This window comes from Phyllopteryx taeniolatus, chromosome 8 (assembly GCF_024500385.1).
Source record: "Phyllopteryx taeniolatus isolate TA_2022b chromosome 8, UOR_Ptae_1.2, whole genome shotgun sequence".
NCBI lineage: Eukaryota > Metazoa > Chordata > Actinopteri > Syngnathiformes > Syngnathidae > Phyllopteryx > Phyllopteryx taeniolatus.
Window position 1 is genome coordinate 4,205,671 of NC_084509.1, and position 27,338 is coordinate 4,233,008.

Below are 27,338 nucleotides of genomic sequence, written 5' to 3' on the forward strand. Positions count from 1 at the left end.
AGCTGCATAGCTTACCATAAATAATGGAGGAGCATAAAGAGGAGTGGTTTGGGAAGTTAGTGTGTTTGTCTCCCAAAAAAAAAATCCAAATAACTTAGCCTTACTTTGTTTGTTATGCCAATGTGCAGAAGTACAAGGGAATTTATTGTTGATTAATCATATACTGCATCTTGAAGGCACTGTTGTTTCAATCTAAACTAGTTTGTGTTCTTAGGAAGAAAAAATTGAGTGGGATGCTTACGTACATCCACAAATTCTGAAATGTTCTGTTAAAAATGAAAAAAAAAATGTTATTTGATTATGAAATGATCGTTGTTTACTTACATTACAGAAACAAAGGTTTTTGGGGTTGAATTTTAGGCTTGGATAGTTTCTCACTCCTCAGAAAAGCTCTAATTTGGGTACAGTATAGTAAAAGGTAAATTCCTTTTGAACTGATATTTCTTTTCAGAATGGTAAAACGTAAGGGAGTACTGTGTAATTGAAAGAGTCTGCATTAAAGAGCTTCATGATGCTGGATGATGTTCTTATGAGAGGTGGCCTAACAAGTGTGTCAAGCACTGTATAATCAGTGGAATATATATATATATATATATATATATATATACACTGTATAAGTGCTGAAATTCTCATTGCTAATGTCACATATTAGAATAAACCACTACATATTTGCTTTTCCATTTTTTTTATTCAATCAATGTAACATTAAACTAACATAAATAAACATTTTTTATGAACAAAAGGCACACAAGTTCAAATATAAACAAAGAACGTTTGTACAGTATGTTTCAATCAAACCTTTCTACTGTCAATGAACATGAGCAATCAGAGAGAGGGAATAAGAGAGAGAATGAGCGAGATGGAGAGAGTGAGAGAGAGAGAGAGAGAGAGTGAGAGAGAGAGAGAGAGAGAGGGAAAGATGCTGAAGCCTCAGCATTAAAACTATGTACTTCAATTCCCCCTTTCGGAAACTAAAGTGGTGGGCGCCAAGGCAACAACGCCAACCAGGAACAGTTGTAACTTCGTATTAAGTCCTCTGCCTGAAGGCTTACAGTACGTAGATGTCCATTTGGAAAAAGTCTTACTCAAAACTCCCATCCATTGACCGGTTGAAGAGGCCCCGAGATTTATTTCCACTATATAGAAACACGCAACACATCGACTTAAAATTTGAAAAACATACAGGCCAGCAGCTGGGAAAACACAAGGTTTTTTTGTTGTTGTTATTGTTTTTAACGAATAGCGTGGTCTGAGTTATTGGAAGCCTACATTTGTCGGTTGCTGCTTACTTGAAATACTAAAGTCAAACATGCCAACCATCTACTACGGTGTGACCTGCAAACGGCACTGTGTTCATTTACAGCCAAACGACTAAGTCAAAAAGATAAGGGCGATAACATTTGATTTTCTAGAAAGTTGTATTTAAGTAAACGTGGTTTAAGATTACAGCCAAGCGCGAATCTTGCCAGCTGCCATCCACCACTGAATGCTCAGTATGTTTACATGCACACTTTCATTAAGTAGTAGTTCCTACTCTCCATGTACTGGATGTACCCTTCTACCAGTCTCTTGTGAATTGATTTTGATCCAGTTTTGGATCGATTGAAGTGTAAAAGGAGCAATCAGAATTCCAATCCAATTATTAAGTAATACAGTCATTGGGTATTCTCCAGTGCATGCGAACGTACTGAGGGAGTGACATAGATTGTTGTCCAGTTGTACCCAGTTAAGTCTGCTCTGGACATGTCTGTGGTTCTTGGCTGCAGAGTCCAGTCCTTTTGAGTCCAGTTGACAGCTTCGTTTGTAAGTGTCTTTTAGAATGTGTTTTAAGCCGTTAGGTGGAGTTAGGTGACACTAACCACCTGAGCAGCCTAAAACAAAGTGTGCTCAGAGGGGTACCGTGCTGGGCACCTCCTCATAATGAATGATGAAGTACGGGTAGCTCTGATCGTCGTTGAAGATGACATAGATCTGAGGGTCCACCCAGTTGTCCACACAGGAGTCATACAGGTCACTGGAGGCATCGCGGGGGTTGATGGGTGGCGGTCGCCGCATTGAAGGGTTTCCTACAGTAAACCTGCACAGAGATGAGGGCATATGTTTAGTCCATGTAGACAATTAAGAGCAATACGTGGTTTTCAGACAAACTTCTGTCTGAAGGGTTACGGAATAATTCAGCATCTAGAAGAAGACTCGTCTAAATTTAATGATGACAAGGCTGCCGCTCTTTTTGTGTGCTTAAGGAAGCTTGAATAATACAAGCATCAGCATGTGGGTTCATGTAAGAGCATTAACCTAATGTGGTGAACGTATATGAAATGAGCCCATGCCACCTTGTTTGTGCAAGCCTAAAGAGCTGTAAACCATAAATCTTTGCGCCGCTCTCTGGTTTTATAAATAAAATAGATTGCATCGAGGACATTTACCACGACACACTTTAAAGGCATTAGAGTGAACGTCAGCATGACAGTTGACTTGTCTTGGATCACTTGACTTTGTGGTGGTGGTTCTGTTTACTTGCTTTGGAAGGTGACTGATGCGGCAACATAAGGCTTTTTGTATTGCCCTGTACAGCTTTGATGTGCTAACAGCAGTATCACGATTATACAGATTAAGAAAGGTTCTTGAGCTACAAAAACAGGGCAAGATGAAATTAAGACTGTTTTAGTGCGTTCGCGCTTTACAATTTCTCTATGGGGAAAAACTGCTTCAAGTTTCCACCCAAATTTGAACGTGGTGCAACACGGTTTGTGGAACCACCTCATTTTGGAATCCACACTCCTGTGCTACCACCCAGGAATCACAGGTGTTAAACTCAAGGCCAGTGGGCCAGATCTTCCAAGTTATTTTATGTGGCCCGCAAAAGCTTGCCACAATTCTTTCTGGACCTCTGTTCTGAAGTAGCCTAATCTATCATGAACAACATAAGAATCAAATGCAGGGGGGATTATTTAAATGGGGTACTTATAAGGGTTCCCACACAAAACCAGAAGTAAAAGGTATAACGGTCTCACGCTCAGGTCACATACCTGATCAGTTAAAAAAACAAAGTGCAACTCAGGTTCTGGCAAGACACACGTCATGGCTAATGACATTTTTTTAACAGCCTCTTCCGGACCAAGCAAAAGCAATTACAAAGGTCACTGTTAGTGTTTTTATAGCATTATCATTCATGCTGTTAGTGTTGCACTTGTCTGCGTGCTTCATTTTCTAAAGGTATTGATGTTGCCCATTCCTAAAAATAATTAAAGGTCCCCTTCCATCAATTTGTAAATTTTATTTTTATCATTTTTTATGTTGTCATCATGTTTGCAAGATAATTTGGGTTGAAAATGCCCAGAATGTCATTTTCAAGCTATTCTAGTTGCTCTTTTCTGCTCTTTTGAGATGGCCGGATTTCTCATTAATATGGAACATATAAATGAGCATTGCTAAATATGGAAAACAGCTTGGCTCAGATTGGTCCATATCACTGCGTCTGCTAGTGTCTCTAGAAGCTTGGGGCAGGCAAGCATTCGCAGCAATGTCGCGTCCTTCGATGCTACGTTCAGACTCGTGTCCTAAGCAACAGTTTGATCATGGGGTTATTTATACACACTGAACTGGCATTGGCTTAATTTGTTACACAAAGATATGCTCATCCCACCTCGGCTCTCTTCAGCGGGTCATCAGCGCGCTGGCGTACGGCGACAGTGTGCTGTGAGCGGACACAGCGGCCAGCGGGACGCCCGTCCCTTCTTACTATCATTGTGAAGCACAATTAACAAAGCATTGGATAATTGACCCACTAATGGGCGAAAATGAAAAGAGGGGAATATTTTCAGTTTATTATCATCATCTGCACCCATTCATTGGCACTGAACCATCGGCGATGATCATCGCTGGCGACAATGAATGCAATTTGTGCTATTTCATCCACTGTTACATCATAAATAATAAATACACTTAAGTATTGTTGTAAAACACAACATATGTATATGTTATAGACTGTATTTGTGTGGCTTGAGACTCGCTTGCTTAAACCCTGGAAATGCCGCGTTGCCGTTCAGCTGTGCTGAGTGGGTGGGTACCTCACACGAAGTGGGCAGCTACTTGAATATTCATTGACAAAACTACATCACATTGTTGGCCATTTCACATCCACCCGTTTTGCAAGCCTTAAGCCGTTTATTGGCTTTTGTATTCAATCGACAAACCGCATAGATGTCAACCTTAAACCATGTCACAGAATCTCTTTGTGTTTGTTAAAAAATATAAGCAGTTCGTTTTGCCTTTCATTCCCTTACTGGGCCGAATCTGAATTGAACCATGACCTTAAAACCAAGGAATGTACAGAAACGTGATTTGGGGCCTACCTTTACACCCCTAGCAATTACACATTTATGTGGTTTTGCTATTATAACCACTCCCTGAGGGCAACCACAACTACGATGTGGCCTGCAAAGAAAACAACACCCCTAGTTTACACATATGCATTAGGTTATATGTGCTAAGGCCTTTTCAAACTGCACTCAGCAACACGCAGCACGCCGTCGACGAACCTATTCATTGTTTATGCGCTGCAAGGGCGCAAGGATGGAATACTGTGTCACGTTGCGCAAGGTGGGCATTTGTGCGAGTCGCTATATGCCCTCGAACTGAAAAATGTTCAATTCAAGAGCGGTGTCAGAAGGTGCATCCAATAGGAGAGGGACTGGTGGAGTGATTTCAGGGTGCTAACAGTAATAGAACAACCAGCGACTTCCTGGTTGGTTTCTACACATGCACTTCCAAATATGGGCAAGCTTGGACCGGAGCAATGTCGTCCTTGCATGCTGCCCTGCGGCAAACATCAAGAAAACCAAATGCAGTGTGAAAAGGCCTCAAGGGTGAATAACAAATTTTGAAGATAATTAAAAGATGGTTCTTCCATAAACGTGGAACATTTTGCTTTGATGATCAAAGACACACCTGCCAGTGAGCACTTTGGCCAGGAACATGCAGTGGACTCCTTTCGGCGAGCGCTTGGAGAAGTTGTGTGAGTAGACGGCCTTCCGGGCGAAGTAGGAGCCCTGGCCGAACATGGTGGCGTGTTTGCCGCAGACCCGCGGGTCAAAGTTGTGCTTGCAGATGCCCTCCACCACATCTACCGAGGTGCCATGGAAGAGATGACGCTCGCTCAGCAGCCGGTCCATCTCGGACATACGCCTGGACATGTACTCCTTCTTCCTGTTGGTGTGGACAAAGAGGATCAGTCACATATTTACATCAGCTATGTACACTATACGCCCTGGAATGGTCACAGGTAAGCCACGAGGCACACAGACAATCATTTACACTCATATGTACACCTAGGGAAAATGTTGTCTTCAAAATAGATATTTTGGGAATGTGGGAGGAAACTGAAGTACACAGAGCCTTTGATTGTGAGGCAGACACGCTATTCACATGCCCCACCATGCAGCCTCACTAAAAAGTATGAAAAAGGAATAATAATAAAAACATGCACTAATGCAGGTGATGAATTAGTAAAAAGCTCCAATCCAAAAGTTGTGATCACAACCTTGTTTGCGGTAAAACCAGTAAGAACATTCAGCCTAATCCGTTTCTTGAGCAACACACACACGCAACTCGTTTGATGTGAGCGGATCAATCAGGCATGCACAGGCGAAAGCCAGCTCGACGGTGACCCGGGCGTGACCTCCCATCATGCCGCGGCTTTGTGAACTGACACAGAGGGCCACAGCACGCATCCAAGCAACCACGCCCAAACACACATATAAAGCCACTTCAGTTGGCTACCATCGAATTTTATGGCGCACTATGCATTCCAGCATGAGCCTTTACGTCTGCCAGACTGCACACACGCATGCTCGCATGCTCGCACGCACACACACACACACGCACACACGCACACACGCACACACACCATGAAGGGTGTCTCATGAGTGGAAGGATGTAATCAAGTGGTGCTCAGAATGGGGCATCGCTTTCAGAATGACACAGTGTCAGTCATTGTGAAACACTTGCGGTGCCAGTCTGTGCGTGTATGTGTGTTTGTGTGTATGTCACAGCTGATAGGACTCGCCCTGCACCGACCGCAGCGGTTTGCCCACTGTGCTCAAAACGGGAACATCACCGCCACCCAAACATCACTCCATCCTCTTCATTCGCACACAAACGCCAGATCGTTCTCACGAAGCCCCACCAGAGCTAGTTTCATTTGCCCTTTCTTCCTCTTCCCCCTCGCAGCATTTCACATCCCTCGCTATGTAATCACATCTATGTTAAATTCAAACTGAGTGTGAAACGCTCGCAAGCTCAGCAACAACAACGAAAATGTGAACAAGAGAGTTGGGACATTTAATTTTTCTTGTCACAGCAAAATATGGCCTTACTTCAAACACTATAGGTGTCACCATATTACACATACCAATGACAAGGCATATTTTTGTGCTTGTATATTGTTGCAGCATTTCCCAAACTCCTTTCTGCATAAGCCTCCTGCTAATCCAAGTTTACATAAAAAGACCATGCGCTACGCACAAAACACTAACATATACTGTACATTAACAAACCATAAAAAAGTGCTTGAGGATCAACAAAACAGTATTTTGGCAACCCAATGAAATTACCCATTCTAGGTCCCAAGCCCAAGTTTGATAAACCTTGTCATATTGACATTTTTTGTTTTACCTGTGCTATATAAATATAGAGTTCAGCAGTGAAACATATCCATATGAGTCCTTAACTCTGTAAAACAATTTCCTGCTAATATCGATTGGAAAACCTGTGTGAAAAGGGTTGATGTAGATATCCACGACTCACCTTTTGTACTTCTCCCAGAGGAAGGGGTTTTGTACCCGGAGTATCTTAATGATCCTGAACTTGGTCTCGGCCACCGTTTTGTGGAACAAACTGTATACGGTCCTGTAGCTGCGGTCGTCTCGGGACACGGGCACCTGCAGGAAGTCCTGGTTCACTGCCATGGGCAACCACGTCTCAGGGAAAAGGCTCGGCGGGTTGGTGGTCGTCGGGGAGAGCGGATGCGACACTGTGAGATCCATTGATGAGGAAGAGGAGGAAGAACTGGGCAGTGGAGATGAAGAAATGCCACCCAAAGTCCTGAATAGAAAAGAGAGAAGTGCTTTAACATCCCATCCCCCATTACATTACCGCTCAACTCACTTGTGTCAGGTAATGCAGATTTCATATGCATTAAAAAGCAACGGTATTTCATAACCTACTATATATATGCATTGACAGTCATTGAAAAATTGGAAAAAGGAATATAAAATCAGTCATAATATATTTTATTTGTAGTTAATTGTGCTGCAGCACGATAAGACTAGTGGTTAGCATGTCTGTCTCACAATTCAGAGGTTGAATCCGACAATTCTCGGCTCCGGCCTTCCGGTGTGGAGCATGCGTGGGTTTTCTCACACTCACATTCCCGTGAGAAACCTACCATGCATGTTTTTGCAATGTAGGAGGAAACCCAGAGAAAACACACGCAGGGTCAGAACTGTGAGGCAGATGTGCTAACCAGTTGTCCACCACTCCGCCCAAGAGTGATCAGATTAGTCAAATGTTAAAAGTTTTGAATTCCAAATATGTAATAAAAACTGAAGAAAGTAGCCCTTTCTTTTTACAAACACCCAAAATTCATTGTGATCATCTTTTCTGACCTGTGTCAGTGATGTCATCAGGCCAACTGACTGCCAGCGCCATGACACCAGGCTGCTCATCTCTACCCACTGCTCGTTATCGTCCCAATCTGAGCTTCATTGTTTCCAAAACCCTAGTTATCTGGTTATTCCGATGAACTGTTATGCATGGCCTTCCACAATATAACCCTCCAGCTGTCAACGACAGCGCCAATGTGTAACAGAGCCGAGAAAGCCAACCACCAGACAAGAAAGAGAGACAAATAAATAGCAGATTGCGGAGCGTTCATGGTGTCAGAAAAACCCATTTTATTTGTCCTTGTGGGTCACTAACAGCATTTTTTCTGTTTATTTCTTGCCGTACCACTGTAAATGGAGCCAGTGCCATCTGCTATAAGAACATGTGCCGGTGTGTGTTGTTAGGAGATTTTGATCAGTGTGACTCTGAGTCACACTGACAGTTTTGCTCGTCCGGTCTGTCTGGTCTTGATCTTGCTCCGCGATCGACATCTCGATCCCCACTGGACTTTGAAGAATTGACACTAAGCAATTGAGAAATGAAACAATAACAAGAGACTGGCAGAGTGGACAGGAGGGAGAGTGTCAATCAAACCAATGACCTCAACCTTTAAGCCTCGCACACACTGTTCTTGAAACACACACAAACACTTGTTTTTGACACTAAAAACTTGGGACGTTGCATTCACTGGAAACTCTTGGGAACAAACTGCCTCGTTCCAAATTCCAGCTCACAGTCACGTTTCACACTCCATTCAACCGGTCTGGAAACCATTTAGCTCCCTCCATCTTTCACTTTCTTGGCTGTGCGCCTCTCTGTCTCTCGTTCTCACTGACTGTCTCTCTCTGTACTCTGTAACCACCATCTCATCTTCTTTCCTCCATCTCTGACACTCCTACATTTTCCCTTTTCATAGTTGCCAGGTCCTCTACGAACAGCTCGTTCTAGTTTGCTCAGTGTGGGACGAGAGCAGATGACTGGCGCTCTGCCGAGGACGTGAAAAATTCAGCAAATGAGGTGAGATGACACTTGTTTTGAATCTGGCATCACATTCTTCCGGAGTATTACTACAGCGAGGGGCAGTAATCATTCCATTGCTCAAGAAAATGGCTGCAGAGAGATGTGCGATTCCTGAAAGCCGCTTATTTCCATTCTTGTTTTCCTGTTTTTTCACATGAAAAATTTGTTTTAGGTTCTTGTCTGTTTCTGTCTCATTGTGCTATTTTCCAACTGTGCACTCTCAGGACACTTTGCTTTACACAGGCCATTAAAGTGCCCTCATATGAATCACTGCTAATGGAGTTTATAGACACCATCATATTTGGTGACCGCTGGTATTCACACACAGTATTCTGTCCACTCACTCACAGATAACACCCGCCCGCCAAAAAACACATATTGAAAGGTCTACTTGTGTCGTTCAAACTTATCAAGGTTAAAAGCTAAATGTGGAATGATCAGTGGCATGTCACCGGTGACTGACATGCCATTGATCTGTTCTGACTGTTTGCTGTGCACATGCAAGAACGCATGTTCGTATGTATGCACTTGTACATTTACTTGGACTACAGCTCTGTTATGTGCACGATATACTGTCTGTTGACCATTGCACTTCCACACTTCCAAGTTCTACTTTTACAATTCCACATTTAATAATCAATTAGAAAAATGTATAAATCAATTCCTAATGTATTACTTCTCCCACCCCTAATTGAGATGGTTTAAAAGCATACGTCAAGCAAGTTTTCTGTATCAACATGGTTCTTCCTTGATTTCTGTGACATGGTGTAGTTTGGTCAGCAAACACAGCTCAGGGATGGTTTATATCAAGTCTAATCTTTTACTTACTCGAGGTGTGGTGCAAGCATGACCGAGGACATGAACATGGGCCGCTTCTTGATCTGACGCCTGAACCCAAACATGGCGTTCTGCTGGAAGCCCTCCCTGATGTTTAGGATATACTGGTTCTGGAGCGTAATGAATCGCACCTCCTTGAGACCCCTGAGAGTTGCCTTCTCTATAAGCTTCACCACGGGCTATTGGAGAGGGAAAAGTGGAGGGAGAGGATATGGACATGGAAAAAGAGACCATTAGGATTCATAGGATGGCTTTTTTTTTTTTTTGCAATCAATAGAGGAAAAGGGGAAGATATAATGACCTCACACAAGAGGTTAATGATTTGGTTGGAAAAAATTGCAAATGGATGATGACAGTTGTGTTACAAGTTACATTGTAGTGTATTCAGAAGAGCCTGCATTGATCCCAACCCAGCTGCTGGCTAACTGATTGATCGGGGCAGAGTTAATGTGTCTGGCCTTCTGGTCATGAGCGTGCCTCACCTCTGAGTATTCCCTCCAGCCAAAGTTGTCTCTGCAGTAGTACTTCCACACTGTGTGACAGCTAGGGGTGGGGTTTGGGTTCGTCACGGGCATGGCGAGAGGATTGGGAGGAGTGGTCAGCCGGCGGACACGGTCAAACTTCAGGTCACAAACCCGCATGGCTCCAAAGTCCAGGGAAAACACTGACCCCCTGAAACATTCAGCGGAAAATAAAGATGTTATTGAAAACAAATCTTGGTAATTTGCATTCACAGAATATGTGGCTCTGTTATAAATTGGTCACTGTTAATGAAGCAAGCATATTAACCCTGGTGTCCTGGAGCAACATGACCAGACCTATAATTACTCAGCCAGTGAGTCACTATGGACAAACATGACTTAAGACATCACTTGGGAGCAAACAAGTGAGAAAACCATGAATGCCCTGATGGAAAAGTCAAATCTACACACACTGTAATGATGCTAAAAATCTCATTTCCAAAGCACTATATATCCATTTAGATTATTCTGAGAATTCTACCAGCTAGACCACAGATTTTACAAACATTGATTGCATCCTGATAAGCAATTAATTTCCTTTGTCTGATGTCCAACAAAAGTTAATATGAGTCTGTACACAATAAATGGCATGGCATAATTGATAATTTTTATATCCATCCATCCATCCATCCATTTTCTGAGCCGCTTCTCCTCACTAGGGTCGCGGGCGTGCTGGAGCCTATCCCAGCTGTCATCGGGCAGGAGGCGGGGTACACCCTGAACTGGTTGCCAGCCAATCGCAGGGCACATACAAACAAACAACCATCCGCACTCACATTCACACCTACGGGCAATTTAGAGTCTCCAATTAATGCATGTTTTTGGGATGTGGGAGGAAACCGGAGAAAACCCACGCAGGCACGGGGAGAACATGCAAACTCCACACAGGCGGAGCCGGGGATTGAACCCGGGTCCTCAGAACTGTGAGGCTGACGCTCTAACCAGTCGTCCACCGTGCCGCCTCATTTTTATATTAACCTTTCAATTTGTTTTGGAAAAGTGGTCTTCATATTGCAATGGAATGCTAAGCTGAGCTAGCACCGTCTAAGCTAATGGTATCATACACATCTTAATTTGATCAAACATTGTTTTTGGAAAATACAAACAAAATTGTTTTCCGGTTTGATTGTTGTGCAACCATACAGTACACATGCATTAGCATCTAGCGGCTAGTGAGGAAAATACTGTAGCTAGTGCATGACCTCTCTTTAACCCGCTCTGTCTCAAAAAGTATGGGTCATCGCCTCAGAGTGTGTATGTCTGTGTGTGTGCGTGTGTCTGTGTGTGTGCGTGTGTCTGTGTGTGTGTGCGCGTGTGTTTGTGTGTGTGTGTGTTGTGGGGGAGGTGACAGTCTATCTACATTGGTCTTCCATATGGCCTGTGGCAAATAGTGTTTCTGGGTCAGACATAACACTTGCATAAATATAGGCAGCATATATTGGCACGCTACGCCAGACAGTGGTGAGACACAAACAAACATGCATGCATGCGCACACACACGCACAGGCATTTCCAAATACTCCACCCATCCATCCATTTTCAACACCGCTTATCCTGGTTAGGGTCGCGGGGCACTGAAGCCTATCCCAGCAGACTTTGGGCGAAAGGCGGACTACACCCTGAACTAGTCGCCAGTAAGTCGCAGGGCACATATGACACGGACAACCATTCAAACCCACATTCACACCGTCACTGAATGGGAACTGAACCCACGCTGCCCGCACCAAAGTCAGGCGAGTGTACCACTACAACATCAGTGACTTCCAAATACTCACATAGGTAAAATAAACCAAACACACACACACACTAAAGGGTAATTTATGGGGCCCTTGATTTTGTTTCCTGGGAAACTAAGGCTACGTTCACACTGGAGGTAAGTCTGATTGTTTTGCCCAATGTGACATGTACATTATTTTTTCATGTAAATGTTTTTTTGATATATTTTTTCATATCCGACCAGAGCCTCTTTCATACAAAAACATCTGAATTAGGCATCATGGCCTGCAGTGTGAACATAGCCTAATTAACAGTGCTGCGTGCCTGTCAGGAAGTGTGTTAAAAGCAAAGACTGTGTGGTCCGAAAGCATGTAAAAGCTTGAAATCCAATCCAATTGTTGGGAAGTTGAGAAAGTCCAAATAAAAGGGGCTGTTTGTGCAAGGCTATCTTCTAACTAAAAACTTATAAACAGTGGCTTTTTGCAAACATTTGAAAAAAGCACAGCTTCTCAATGAATGTGAAAATTTACTGCATCGTCACTGTGCCCAGGTGGTCTACTTAAAAGCTGTTTTCACACTGCATTTCTGGTAAATTGGTGCATCACAGGTGTAACAAAACAACGCGGGGATTTATTTGACTGTCCCTTTTGAGACAAAATCCCCGAACCAAGACATTACTGTGTCCGAAGTACCAATGAGAAAATCAAATGTGTGGCAACATCCATGAGACTGCAGCAATTGCTTTCAACGCAAAAGGGCCGTGTGTAGGGAATTTCTGATAATAAACTTCACACCCTAGTCGGAGCGTCTGGTGTTTCGCCTCTGAAACTAGGTTGGAAGCCGGCAAATACATGGATCCACTTCAACCCTGAATCCAGCATAGAGAGTTTACATAGAGAACTGTGTACTGTAGCTGGTTAAAAGATGGGGAAAAAAGTGATGTACCAGGAACTGGTATGGAAAAGACTCTCTCTTTCGAGAGGACATGCACAAATGCTTTCTTTACAATGTGACATTGGCAACTATTCAACACAGTATTTTTAGTTGTTAGATCTGAGGGATAGTTTTGACAGCTGTATGTAAAACTTTATTAACAAAAAGAAAAGGTGGTAATTTCTACCTCATTTATATATCAAGAATTATTTTGACTTTTTATAATGTAATATAGTGGACCCCCACTGTTAGCGGGGTATAGGGACTTCGCCCGACCGCGAATAGCGAAAATCCACAGATAATTAACAGCCATTATAGTTGCATTGAATTTTGTTTTTTAACCCCATAATATTTTGGAATAAATTGGGATAAACCACCAATAAGAATTTTCCGGGTTGGCTCCCCACAAAAAAAGAAAAAAAAGAAAATGAAAAAAAGAACAAAAAATGGAAAAAGCTGTAAGCTACAATCATCAAATTAATTCATGTTATTAAAATGCACCCGTTTATAATATGTATGAGTGGTGTGACCTGGTGTGTCGAATGCAAATACAATTTACTGGATACTGCACAAGAGCATGACAAACCAAGGTGCTGAGTCATCCCTGCACACAATTCTAAATCAACTGTATATATGTAATTGCAGTCTGTTTCTACTTAGTGTGACTGAATGTTTGTAAGAGGAAGTAAAACTGGATTTAACACACGAAACACGTGCAGAGTCAAAACAGTCAAAGCCAGAGAATGTATTGTCACATTTATGCAAAACCTCGAGCCATGTTCCAGTAATTTCAAAATTTGTGATGATAACATCGAAGCTGAATTGTGCTGTATTTGTGGACTGAGAAAGAGAGAAAGAGGAAGGATCCAGCTGGATAAAAAAAAAAAAGAAGAAATATTAGAAAATGTCCAGCAACAGAGTGGTTCAGATAAAAGTACATTCTTAATTGTTTCTGTGGATTGACTGACTGCTTTTCTTTTCTTTTCTGTATGAAAGCCCACCGGATGCAGCTGCATGCTCCCCCCTCTACACACATACAACACACCCACTGAGTTTACACATACAGTATATTCAGTTGAATAACCATTTTTTCAGATTTTATAATGAGCATGCAAAGTGCACTTTGTGGCATTAAAAGCCGACCGCCTCGCCTCCCTGATCCCCTTTGTGTCACCCAGCGTGTGGCCCTAACAGACAAATATTTGGACAGCAGACAGGACACTCAGTGATTTCCATAGAGTTTTCACTGAGCTCTGCCCTCCCTCGCTCCCGACTGGTTTGTAGTGTTCTAAAAATAAAATTCCGCCAGTTAAATTAAGTGCACTCAAACGGGGTGCTTTGGACACGGGGGCTAATCAAAAGTTGGAAAGAGATGTATTTGGCACCCACTCTGGCAAGGTCAGTCTGGTGCATCCAACAATCCAGCTTCCATTCCGCTTCTCCTCACTAGGGTCGCGGGTGTGCTGGACCCTATCCCAGCTATCTCCGGGTGAGAGGCGGGGTACACCCTTAACTGGTCGACAGCCAATCACAGGCCACTTATAAACAAACAACCATTCGCACTCACATCCACACCTACGGGCAATTTAGAGTCTTCAATTAACCTACCACACATGTTTTTAGGATGTGGTCCGGAGTACCCGGAGAAAACCCACGCAGGCACGGGGAGAATATGCCAACTCCACACAGGCGGAGCCGGGATTTGAACCCCGATCCTCAGAACTGTGAGGCAAATGTGCTAACCAGTCGGTCACCGTTCGGCAAGCCTGATGCATTACACGTTTAAATAAAAAAAGTAAAACATTTGCTCACTGGAACGAGGTGTTCTAAAGGTGTGGACTCGAAGGCGGGCTATGAAGAAAAAAACTGCCAAACCTGCTCTGTACCAAGCAGGTAAACATTCACAGTCATAATGCGAAGGGCGAGGCGGGATTGTTACTGGAAAAAGAACAAGCCTTTCCCCCCCACATAAATTTTTTTAAGAAAACTCACAACATTGTCAAAAAGGGTGTTCATCTAACCCCAACTGCCACCACCCCGCCCCTACAAGTACACATATGCCTTGCAATTTTCTCACGGCTGCACAATCACACACACACACACACAAGGACTTGCATACCAGCATCAGTCATGCTAGTGTGAACGTCACAGACAAATAAAAAAACAAAATGGAGCGCTCACTCACATACATTCTTTAGGCAAGATTCATGTACACACATGCTAGCCTCATCCAGTCATGCCTGGATAAAACAGTCGATAAGCTCTGCTGACGAATGCTTCTTTCACACACACAAATACATACAGAAACACACACACACACACACACACACACACACACGCACAGAAACAGACTGATGTCATGTTATTCACGTTATCGGTTTTGAAAAGGTCACATTTTTATAACCTTGTACAAAGAGATTATGTTTTAATCATTGCTTGTTTGTCCACAAAACTTTGCAGAAGGGTTGCACAATGATAACCTGCAACATTTAAATGAGGATTTTGATGGTTAAAGTTGCTGCTTCGTTTTTGGGGAAAATTTTCAACATATTGAGGACGTTTTTACACAATTTCACAGTAAACTTGATAAAATCCAATATAGTCACATTTGAATTATAACTGTATATGGTTGCTATTTGACAATAACATGTGAACGTGTATTCAAGTTGTGCCGTTAAACAACAAAAATGTTTTATTTCCATGTTCTGAAGACAATCACAATATATCCTACCCTACAGCTTAATATCTGTTTTGTCCTCTATGTTTTCAAACACAGCTTAGCTGAACCACAGATAAAAACATGTTGATTCAGTGTTTTTAATGATTATTTTCATTGGCAGACAGAAGTGTTCAAAGAGGTACAAACGCCTTGTTTGTCTGAGGGAGACGAGTAAGAAAACAGTCACCACAGTTTGTTTCAGGTTTATAAGTCAATCGAAAACCATACCAGGTTATAAATGGACAGTGACAATATATGCTTAAGAATTGAGTTGGTAAAAGCACAATTAGAGGGCAGTTGCATTTGGTTGTTTGGCCTTGGTGGGTTTGCACCTTACTCGGTGATACTGCATTCTAATTTTTAAGCATTTCGGGTTCTGAAAACACAGAAAAGGGGAAGGAATGCACACGTCTTCTGCCTGTGTTGGATTGTTCCTTTGAGAGCGTGTTCCTGTTCTGCTCTACACCAAAACATTAAGCTCATGGTTGAGGATGTCCCCTCCCTCAGTTCTTAGGGCTTTAAGAGTCTAAAATCAGCCGAGGTACAAAACGTGAGCGATGTAGGGTGCAGATAGAGAAATTAGTCAGCTTCATTGGCTGACAGAAATCCACTTCAATGTAGAGACTGATAATGAAAACTGATTCAAATGTCAGGCGTCCCTTTCAAGATCACAAACGAACTAGGCATGAAAGATATGTGGCTGGAGTTTAACACTGAGATCAAGGAAAACTGCTGAATAGCGATCTGCATGAAAATCAATTTACAGAGTTTTGATCACAAGGAATTTTGTTAATGTGTACAATTTGATTGATATTGACGTTCTGTTCATTGAATTAGATTTCTTTCAGACCAATAAATCACTTTCTCTGGAGCAAAATAAGTTGATGAATTTGTAATCTTTATCTTTTCCCCCCTGTTCGGTCTCTTTTCAAACTAAAAAGTGGGAAAAAATGTGTGAAACAATGTTAATTGGGCTCTTATTTTATTGATTGCAAGAGAGTAAAAAGGAAGATTTGGTGTACAGCGAAGTGGGCGAAATAGGACTAGAGCAAAATAACTCAACATTGGGATTTAGCTCTAGTGAAAAAGAAAAGAAAAAGCCAAGTTTTAAGGGAGCATCTTGGGCAGAAAATGAGCTATCAGATGTCAAGCTATCTGCGTACATGTGACACCAATGAAGCGCTCGGTAAGTTTGCACTTTCATCTGTTTTCTACGTGTTGCAACGTCACAATTACCACAACCTGATAGATTGTATTCATTGAATCCCTGGTGACAGCGATTCCTGTTTTACTCCTGACCAAACAAGTAATTCTTCTCAACGGGCTGCAGAAGAAACTACAACAGTAAGTCAAAGTATTGTGATCTGCAGCTCTTACAGCAATAAGGATTTTTATAGCTTAATAACACTGTAATGGCGGTGTCACGACTGGTTAGCCGATCTGGCCTTCCTGTGTGTAGTTTGCATGTTCTCCGTGTGCCTGAGTGGGTTTTCTCTGGGTACTCCGGTTTCCTCCCACATTCGAAAAACATGCATGGTAGGTTAATTGAAGACTCCAAATTGTCCGTAGGTGTAAATGTGAGTGAATGTTTGTTTGTCTCTACGTGCCCTGCGATTGGCTGGCGACCAGTTCAGGGTGTACCCCACCTCTCGCCCAAAGTCAGCCGGGATAGGTTCCGGCATACCCGCGACCATAGTGAAGATAAGCGGTACAGAGAATAGTTGGATGATAACAATAATAAAGCATAATTAAGGATATCTATCTTTCGATCATCCTTCAAGGACGTTACCGGTGGTAATTTGAATACCCATCCCTATTCTTGACTGATAACTTGACTATATTGACTACCTTGACCTCACCCTGCTGATGAATGGTATGCAAGAACACATACGCACAGCTTATGTTTGCACACAACACACACAATAGCTTAAACGCAAAAGACAAAACCATCTTGAGTTTTATATAAACTTCATGACACAGAATGAGAGAAGATACCAATCTGACTTCACACACACACACACACACACACACACACACACACACACACACGTGGTGTCAGGTCACATTGCCCTTCGTCTTCTGTGACTATTAATGTCAGTTAATGACAAGCAAGCCTTTTATCACCTGACGAACAAAAGAGTCCTATCTCAAACTGTCATTCGCCTGCAAATACACACTGAGACACACACACACAGACACACACACACGTGCGCTTTGTCACGAGGTTATGCAAAAATTAGCAAGCAGTCTTTCAAGTCCCAAAATACGACCTGATTACACACAAATTTATTATAGGAATTACAGGCTTGAGACGTTCTGTTTTCTAAATCTACCATCACATGCTGTGTTCTATTCATGGGAGGAATTACAGAAAGTACAGAACCCCTCTCTTGCATATAAAAACATACATGTTCAGCAGTATAGTGCTGTTAACCAATAACTGGACTGCCGAGGATTATTACAGTGTAACTTGTCTAACTAGAGGTAATCACGGCAACGTCCCAACTCACTGCTGACTTCATAACTAAAGCGGATAAAGCAAACCCTTCATTCCTGTTTATCATATGGTTGGGATTAACCTGTGCTGTGGATAATTTACACAAGGGAATAGTGTAGCACACAACTCACACTTAAAACTGAACTTTGGGGCACATAATAAGCAGAAACAGAAAGAGCTCAGCATGGCAGACGACAAAGCGTGTTAGTGTTGCTATAAATGACAGTCAAGCTTGTTCAGTCATCTACTGCTCTTGAGCTCGCTGTCTATCTTATCATTTGACTGAGGTAACCACAGTGTTCACCCGGTGCGTGCATGCTCTCATGAATAGACTGGGTGGATTGAGTCTCAATAGACCATCATCAAAGAGATGTGGCTCCCGGCTAGCGCAGCAAAATGCTTTTGACAGAACCAAGCGCTGAATGGACCAGAACTGTGATGAACTCTCAGGATCAACTCTTGAAGTCGCAAAGCCACAATAAGCACACAACCAAAACACACAATTTACCACTGTCAGCCCTAGAAACGAACAATATGGTTTTGGTCATGTATGTACACAAATGTTAATACTCGCCACAACCACATTATAGTGATGAACAACAAATTGCTGATTTTATTACACCGGGTCAGTGGACAATATGAATATATCAACTAGGGCTGTGGGGGAAAATAAATACATCCATCCATCCATCCATTTTCTGAGCCGCTTCTCCTCACAAGGGTCACGGGCGTGCTGGAGCCTATCCCAGCTATCATCGGGCAGGAGGCGGGGTACACCCTGAACTGGTTGCCAGCCAATCGCAGGGCACATACAAACAAACAACCATTCACACTCACATTCACACCTACGGGCAATTTTAGAGTCTCCAATTCATGCATGTTTTTAGGGTGTCGGAGGAAACCGGAGTGCCCGGAGAAAACCCACGCAGGCATGGGGTGAACATGCAAACTCCAAACAGGCGGGGCCGGGGATTGAACCCCGGTCCTCAGAACTGTGAGGCTGACGCTCTAACCAGTCGTCCACCGTGCCGCCAAAATAAATACTTATATATATATATATATATATATATATATATATATTATTTTTTTTTAATTGGCTAACTTGGCCACAAAAATTGGTCGACGCAAAAATTTCAGCCATGAGGCAATACAAAATATCAATAAAAGCATATTTGCGCCACCAGAACCATTTGACCACAGTCCATGTTCACCGCATGGACATTTGTTGCAGAAGGATGCAATGTTGGGCCAATTAAAAACAATGGCAAAAGCTACAGAGGAGCGTCTGTAAGTGATTTTTAAGACACTACTACATTCGTAATGTACATATAACATGATGCATGAGTGAGCTGAATGGTAGTTAAGAATTTTTTTAAACCTAAAATGATAATGCCTTGCGTATGAATGCTAATTGCGGATGCTAACCGGTTAGTAAAAGCTGATTTTGTTGTCTCAAATTCTCAGTACCCCACATATGCAGTTTAAGGATAGAAGCCCAGCCCTTATAAATGAGGATAAAATGCATGTTAGTAGTAAAATAAAAAAATAAATTAAATTAATTAAAAATACTTGAGTAATGCAGCTCTATGGGGGGCACGAGCCATTGCAAACTGAAGGCCAGTCCCAAGCCCGGATAAATGCAGAGCGTTGCGTCAGGAAGGGCATCCGGCTTAAAACTTTGCCAAACAAATATGAGCGTTCATTCAAAAAATTCCATACCGGATCGGTCGTGGCCCGGGTTAACAACGTCCGCCACCGTCAACCTGCAGGGCCCTGGTGGAAATTCAGCTATTGTGGTGAAGAGGTGGAAAGCGGGTTCTTTGGCAGAAAGAGAAGAGGAAAGCAAAGAGCCTAGAACTGAATGTGGGGACTTTGAATGTTGGGACTATGACAGGAAAATCTCGGGAGTTGGTTGACATGATGATTAGGAAAAAGGTTGATATATTGTGTGTCCAGGAGACCAGGTGGAAAGGCAGTAAGGCTAGAAGTTTAGAGGCAGGGTTTAAATTATTTTACCATGGTGTAAATGGGAAGCTAAATGGAGTCGGGGTTATTTTAAAAGAAGAGTTGGCTAAGAATGTCTTGGAGGTGAAAAGAGTATCAGATCGAGTGATGAGGCTGAAGTTTGAAATTGAGGGTGTTATGTATAATGTGATTAGCGGCTATGCCCCACAGGTTGGATGTGACCTAGAGGTGAAAGACAAATTCTGGAAGGAGCTAAATAAAGTAGTTCTGAGCACCCAAGACAGAGAGAGAGTCGTGATTGGTGCAGATTGTAACGGACATGTTGGTGAAGGAAATAGGGGTGATGAAGAAGTGATGGGTAAGTACGGCATCCAGGAAAGGAACTTGGAGGGGCAGATGGTGGCAGACTTTGCAAAAAGGATACAAATGGCTGAAGTGAACACTTTTTTCCAGAAGAGGCAGGAACATAGGGTGACCTACAAGAGCGGTGGTAGAAGCACACAGGTGGATTACATCTTGTGCAGACGATGTATTCTGAAGGAGGTTATTGACTGTAAGGTAGTGGTAGGGGAGAGTGTGGCTAGACAACATAGGATGGTGGTGTGTAAGATGGCTCTGGTGGTGGGGAGGGAGATTAGGAAGACAAAGGCAGAGCAGAGAACCATGTGGTGGAAGCTGAGACAGGATGAGTGTTGTGCAGCTTTTCGGGAAGAGGTGAGACAGGCTCTCAGTGGACAGGCGAAGCTTCCAGAAGACTGGACCACTGCAGCCAAGGTGATCAGAGAGGCAGGCAGGAGAGTACTTGGTGTATCTTCTGGCAGGAAAGGAGAGAATGACACTTGGTGGTGGAACCTCACAGTACAGGAAATCATACAAGGAAAAAGGTTACCTAAGAAGAAGTGGAACACTGAGAGGACCGAGGAGAGGCGAAAGGAATATATATTGAGATGCGACATAGGGCAAAAGGTAGAGGTGGCAAAGGCCAAACAAGAGGCGTATGATGACATGTATGCCAGGTTGGACACAAAAGAAGGAGAAAAGGATCTATACAGATTGGCCAGACAGAGGGATAGAGATGGGAAGGATGTGCAGCAGGTTAGGGTGATTCAGGATAGAGATGGAAATATGTTGACTGGTGCCAGTAGTGTGCTAGCGAGATGGAAAGAATACTTCAAGGAGTTGATGAATGAGGAAAATGAGAGAGAAGGGAGAGTAGAAGAGGCGAGTGTGGTGGACCAGGAAGTGGCAATGATTAGTAAGGGGGAAGTTAGAAAGAGGATGAAAAATGGAAATGTCATGGTCTGTGTTTTGGTTTGGGTTGTGTTTAGTTTTGTTCCATGTTTTCCTGTGTTCCATGTTTGTCGTGTGCTCATTAGGTTGTTGCGTCCACCTGTTCTCATCTACCTAGTGTCGACCAATCAGCTCTCTCCAGCCACTCGTGTCTTGACCAGGTGTTCCCCGTTGTCTCGTCAATCTGTTTGTATTTAGTACCCTGGTTTCTTTCAGTTCTTGTCGGTTCATTGTTGTTGTCTTTGCAGTATGTCATTGTCAGGTGTCATTGTCCCTATCTGTTCTACGTCCTACTCACCAGTGATAGTTTGTTTCCAGTTTTAGGTATTTAAGTGTTTCTTTGGTTGTGGGACTTTGTTTAGTTTTGCTTTGTCCACGTTCCTTGTTGGCTGTTTTTGAAGATTAAATATCTTTTTTTTTTAGACTCCCGCACTCCTGCCTTGTCTCCCTGCTTCCCTTCACTTGGGTCCTCCATGTTCTTGCCTTGCGTTCCTCGCCTTCGACCAAACCCGAAACGTGACCGGAAAGGCAGTTGGTCCTGATGACATTCCTGTGGAGGTATGGAAGCATCTAGGAGAGGTGGCTGGAGTATTTGACCAGCTTGTTCAATAGAATTCTAGCGTGTGAGAAGATGCCAGAAGAATGGAGGAAAAGTGTGCTGGTGTCCACTTTTAAGATCAAGGGTGATGTGCAGAGCTGTGGGAACTATAGAAGAATAAAGTTGATAAGCCACACAATGAAGTTATGGGAAAGTGTAATGGAGGCTAGACTCAGGACAGAAGTGAGTATTTGCAAGCAACAGTATGGTTTCATGCCTAGAAAGAGTACCACAGATGCATTATTTGCCTTGAGGATGTTGATGGAAAAGTACAGAGAAGGTCAGAAGGAGCTACATTGTGTCTTTGTAGATTTAGAGAAAGCCTATGACAGAGTACCCAGAGAGGAACTGTGGTACTGCATGCGGCTTCTGGAGTGGCAGAGCAGTATGTTAGAATAATACAGGAAATGTACGAGGACAGCAGAACAGTGGTGAGGTGTGCTGTAGACGAATTTAAGGTGGAGGTGGGACTGCATCAGGGATCAGCCTTGAGCCCCTTCCTGTTTCCAGTGGTGATGGATAGGCTGACAAATGAGGTTAGACTGGAATCCCCGTGGACCATGATGTTTGCAGATGACATTGCGATCTGCAGTGAAAGCAGGGAGCAGGTGGAGGAACAGTTAGCAAGATGGAGGCATGCAGTGGAAAGCAGAGGAATGAAGATTAGCCGAAGTAAGACAGAATATATGTGCATGAATGAGACGGGCGGTGGGGGAAGAGTGAGGCTACAGGGAGAAGAGATAGCAAGGGTGGAGGACTTTAAATACTTGGGGTCTACCGTCCAGGGCAATGGTGAGTGTGGTCAGGAAGTGAAGAAACGGGTCCAAGCAGGTTGGAACGGGTGGAGAAAGGTGTCAGGTGTGTTATGTGACAGAAGTGGGCAAAGTTCATAAAACAGTGGTGAGGCTAGCCATGATGTACGGATTCGAGACAGTGGCACTGAAGAGACAACAGGAAGCAGAGGTGGCGGAAATGAAGATGTTGAGGTTCGCTATCTGATTGACCAGGTTGGATATAATTAGAAATGAGCTCATCAGAGGGACAGCCAAGGTTCAATGTTTTGGAGACAAAGTTAGAGAGCGATGACTTCAATGGTTTGGACACGTCCAGAGGAGAAATAGTGAGTATATTGGTAGAAGGATTATGAGGATGGAGCTCCCAGGCAAGAGAGCTAGAGGAAGACCAAAGAGAAGGTTAATTGATGTTGTAACGGAAGAGATGAGGGCAGTTGGTGTTCGAGAGGAGGATGCAGGAGATAGGCTTACATGGAAAAGGATGACACGCTGTGGAGACCCCTAAAGGGACAAGCCGAAAGGAAAAGAAGAATTAAAAATACTCGAGTACTCGACGAAATATCTATAGGATAATCGATTCTAAAGAGATTTTGATAGTGACAGTGTAATATCAATCACTGAGATACATACATGGGGGGATCCAATATGTCAAAAGTGTAGCCTGAAGCACGCGATTGACTGTAAAGGGACAGTACTTTGGTACTGTTGTTCTGGAAGTCATGTTACCCACACAAACGCTATGCCGTTGTAAACTTTGCAGCATTAATGTGCAGTGAAAACTTTTTATACCTTTCGTGGCTGCTGCTGTAGAAGGACCACTGCAAGGGGTTTCCTGGACAGCCGGCGTTATGTGAAAATCCCATGGCACCTTCATAGGTGGTTAGCGAAACAGCAATTGTTAGAACATCTCCGTCTTTGTAAACGACAAAGTGTTTCCACACACTGGACCATAACGATAATGGTGGCTTGATAATTTCAGGCTTGCCGGCTTCTCATAGACATCCGCCATGCTACATTTTAATGTCTGCCAGCATTGCCGGTGTGAGACGACAACGTCATAGACAGGCCAACTTAATCTTATTTTGATGAAACACATCTGCTTTATAATTATATTAAATATAATTATCAACATGTACTACTTTATTATTATAATACTGTAAAATTGTATTCATATATACTGTTGAGAGGCTGAAATTCTGAAGATTTTAAGTTCAACAAGGTCTATAAACAATTCATCGTTGATCAAAAATCTTTATTAATTTGACAATCAATCAGTTGTCGATTAATCGTTGCACCTCTAATCCATATAAAGGCTGCTGTGCTTAAATCCAATGTGTTATTTCCGAGTAGCAATACAATCATTGGATTATCTTTTAGAATTATTTTAAATCGATCTAATTCATCTGACAGGCCAATTTACAGAGCACAGCTTGAAGCAGTTGGATCGTAGAAATACAAATCCAAATGTTGATCTAGTGACTGACTCGTTATACCACTAAAAAAATTCAGAACATTAAAACAGAGAGTCACCCATCTAGGTGACTAATCGCTTTTATTGATTAATTTGAGTATTTGATGGGGGGAAAAAATATGTACATTTTTAGCGGCTTCCGTAGTTCAAAGTGCATCCCTGCTGATGTGCACTGCTTCTATTAAAAACATGGCTGTGAACAGAATGGAGCTAGTTTACAAAACCACAGTCAGTGTTGTCACAATATTTGGCGACTTTTATTTTTTATTTGTATTTATTTATTTTTTAAACAGACTTTATACTTTCCAGAAAACAAACAAAATTAGGGGAATCATCCATGCATTGTTTTTCTGGACAAAAAAGGAGCAGAAACGAGTGCAAGACAATCCCAGAGTCAATCATGCTGAATATTTTCAAAGACATGGTGCCGATTTACATGATTCAAAAGCAGTAATTTATTGACATGTTGGAAACGTTTGACCTAAAGTATGGGCTTCCAAGCTAAGAATATTTTGCAGAGTTCCCTTAGATCCCCTGTACAACTATTCATGTGAAAAGACTGTGAAAGCTGGAGGGGAAGTGACAACAGACATGGACCAGCTGAGCCATGCTGTTTGAGCATTGAAAACGTTAATTTATTAAGGATTTTGTATACATGAATGTTTGGACTAAAGGAAAATTTTTCCAAGAGAAATATATTTTAAGGCCATATTGCCCAGCCCTACCCTCGTCCCTTTAAAATCACAACTTTATTATATGCAGATGACTACCTAAACAAGACAAACTTGCTAAGTTGTTAGACTTGGGAGTGGTATTTGTCATGTTTTAGTGAGAGGTCATGTGCTCATGGAATGAATGTGTTTCACATGCACGTTGTTTTCTCCCTACCAAGAGTCAAACTTTTTGGACTGAAGCTATTATCCATCCATCCATCCATCCATCCATTTTCTGAGCCGCTTCTCCTCACCAGGGTCGCGGGCGTGCTGGAGCCTATCCCAGCTATCATCGGGCAGGAGGCGGGGTACACCCTGAACTGGTTGCCAGCCAATCGCAGGGCACATACAAACAAACAACCATTCACACTCACAGTCACACCTACGGGCAATTTAGAGTCTCCAATTCATGCATGTTTTTGGGATGTGGAAGGAAACCGCAGTGCCCGGAGAAAACCCACGCAGGCACGGGGAGAACATGCAAACTCCACACAGGCGGGGCCGGGGATTGAACTTATTATTTATATTTTTTTTACTTCCTGCATGAATGAACAAAACCCAAGCCAAACAACCAATGTACAGCTCAGAAAAGATGCATGAAGATTGTGACCGACAAAAGTGTGTATTTTAATGCCATTGCTTCAATCTTTGTGGCATCTGCAGTTTCTATCACGGGAGCCAGATGAGCCTGTCTGGCTGTATAAGAGCGGAAGACACTCACAACCGAATTTGGTTTGACATCACCAGGTGCATATCCTGTTTGAAGAGCACTTTGCATAGAGCTTCAGTTGAAGTCAACAACTGACGTGAATCTTTGTGCGTACACGCAAAGCTGAAACTGCCTGGGGTCTATTAAGATAAAGGCACACAGTGGCTCACCGATTTGGCCCTTGGGTTCATATGATGAAGCACTACCCTCTTGAATAGAAGAAGCTCCTTCGGCCCGCCGCACACTGAGCGAGGCGGCCAAAACCAACTGAACTGTCACACAAGTGTGCAGTTTGGCAACTTGTCGACTGTCGGTCATTAGTTTAATTGATGATGAATGGCTTCATAACATCACAGACAAAAACATCATGTCATATCATGCGGGGTTTCACGACGACAGTAGATGTTTGTGTTTAAAAGCGAGATTTAGCCAGTCGCCATTGAAAAAAAAGTGCAGTAAGTTATATGTGCCACCTCAAAATCCTGTTTGCTGGTAAGAACACCGGGGTCACAGTGTTTCTGTTGCAGCGAGTTGTTTTATATGTGCGAGGGTCAGTCGCCTCATAAGCACCGTGGGTTTGCCACCGTCCAGTTCAGTTGCTTTAGGGAACCAAAGCATCTGAGATGCTTAAAGGACACTGAGGTAGATAGTCTTCTAGGAATTTTTATTGATTTATCAGTATAATTGACTATACAGGTAACCATACAGAGTAGAGTTAACCTGTTTACAAGTGTAGAAGTTGACTTGAGTGCACATCCTGCCTAATACTGCAAACCTTAAATTCCTCCCCTAATCCTTAAATCTATCTTGGTGAGACTGGTCCCAGGTGATGTGGTTAGGGGATGTAGAAGACTTGGACAAACTGAGAGTAGAATGGTAACATGATAAAAAGCCTTAGCAATGTGTATCTTACGTTAAAGAAATGGCGTAGATTTGTACATTTACAAGTGGGCTTCACTTGTGTAGTGCTTTTATGCCATCAAGGTATTCAAAGTGCTTTTACATTGTCACATTATTCAGCCAGTCACACGATTCCTGGAAATTATAGTCGCAACAGGAAAGTAACAGCTCATTCACACACTGATGACGCAGCGCCAGGAGCAACTGGGGCTTCAGTGTCTTGCTCAAGGTGTCGAGGATGTAACCCACAAGGAAAACAGCCATTGCGATGGTCCACTAAGAAAATGAGCAGTTTTTGATGAAAACCATGCTCCAATGTTGAGGTAAATACACTACATAAGATGTAGCTGCACAACGTAATGATGATTTTCCAAAAGTTTAGATTACAATATTAGAATAATTATGTTTGACAATGTCACTCATTTGACAAAATGTTCATTATTGTTGTTGGAGTGGTGCAGAATTACAGTGCCTTGTGTAGAGATTTCTGATACCTCTTGTAGTCAGATTGCGTAGGTGTAGCATACCTAACTAAAGATGTGCTGTTCCTGCTGCATCTAGCACACAAAGTAATATTGACCAACAAGACACAACTCGTGTAAACGGCTTCTTAGAGGTACTTTTCCTATTTAGAACAAGGTCACCGTGCATGTTCTCTCTGCGTTTGGCGATGCATGCATACAGTACAGTTCCGCAGGAAACGGCATGCTCCTTAATGTCACCCCACCATGGTTTGAAAGTGCTTGCATGTGTGCGTGTATGTGTGTGTGTGTGTGTAACTGTGGGCATGTGAGAGGAGAGTGAAAAAGAGGTTTATCTCTGTCTGCTAAACTGTGTGCGTGTGAGCGCTGCGAGCCACTGAGCTTCTCTCTTCTCATTCGTGTGAGCATCTGCGTGCTGAGTAGAGAGCGAGCGAGAGAGTGTGTGTGTAAGTATGTGTGTGCTCTATTGTGTGCATGTCTATGACTGAGGGAGAGATGGAAGCTGCCA

General features: G+C 42.8%; 1 protein-coding gene across 1 annotated transcript in view; it reads right to left on the bottom strand.

Moving 5' to 3' along the window:
* Window positions 1-668: 668 nt before the first annotated feature.
* The window catches only part of tiparp (TCDD-inducible poly(ADP-ribose) polymerase), a 30,136-nt gene continuing 3,466 nt past the window's right edge, over window positions 669-27,338 (bottom strand). The window contains exons 3-7 of the mRNA XM_061781534.1: window positions 10,005-10,194; window positions 9,514-9,701; window positions 6,808-7,104; window positions 4,951-5,208; window positions 669-2,077 (exon numbers count right to left, since the gene is read on the bottom strand). Of these exons, the coding sequence (XP_061637518.1) occupies window positions 1,888-2,077; window positions 4,951-5,208; window positions 6,808-7,104; window positions 9,514-9,701; window positions 10,005-10,194 (1,123 nt within the window). The 3' untranslated portion in view covers window positions 669-1,887. The remainder of the gene's footprint in view (window positions 2,078-4,950; window positions 5,209-6,807; window positions 7,105-9,513; window positions 9,702-10,004; window positions 10,195-27,338) is intronic.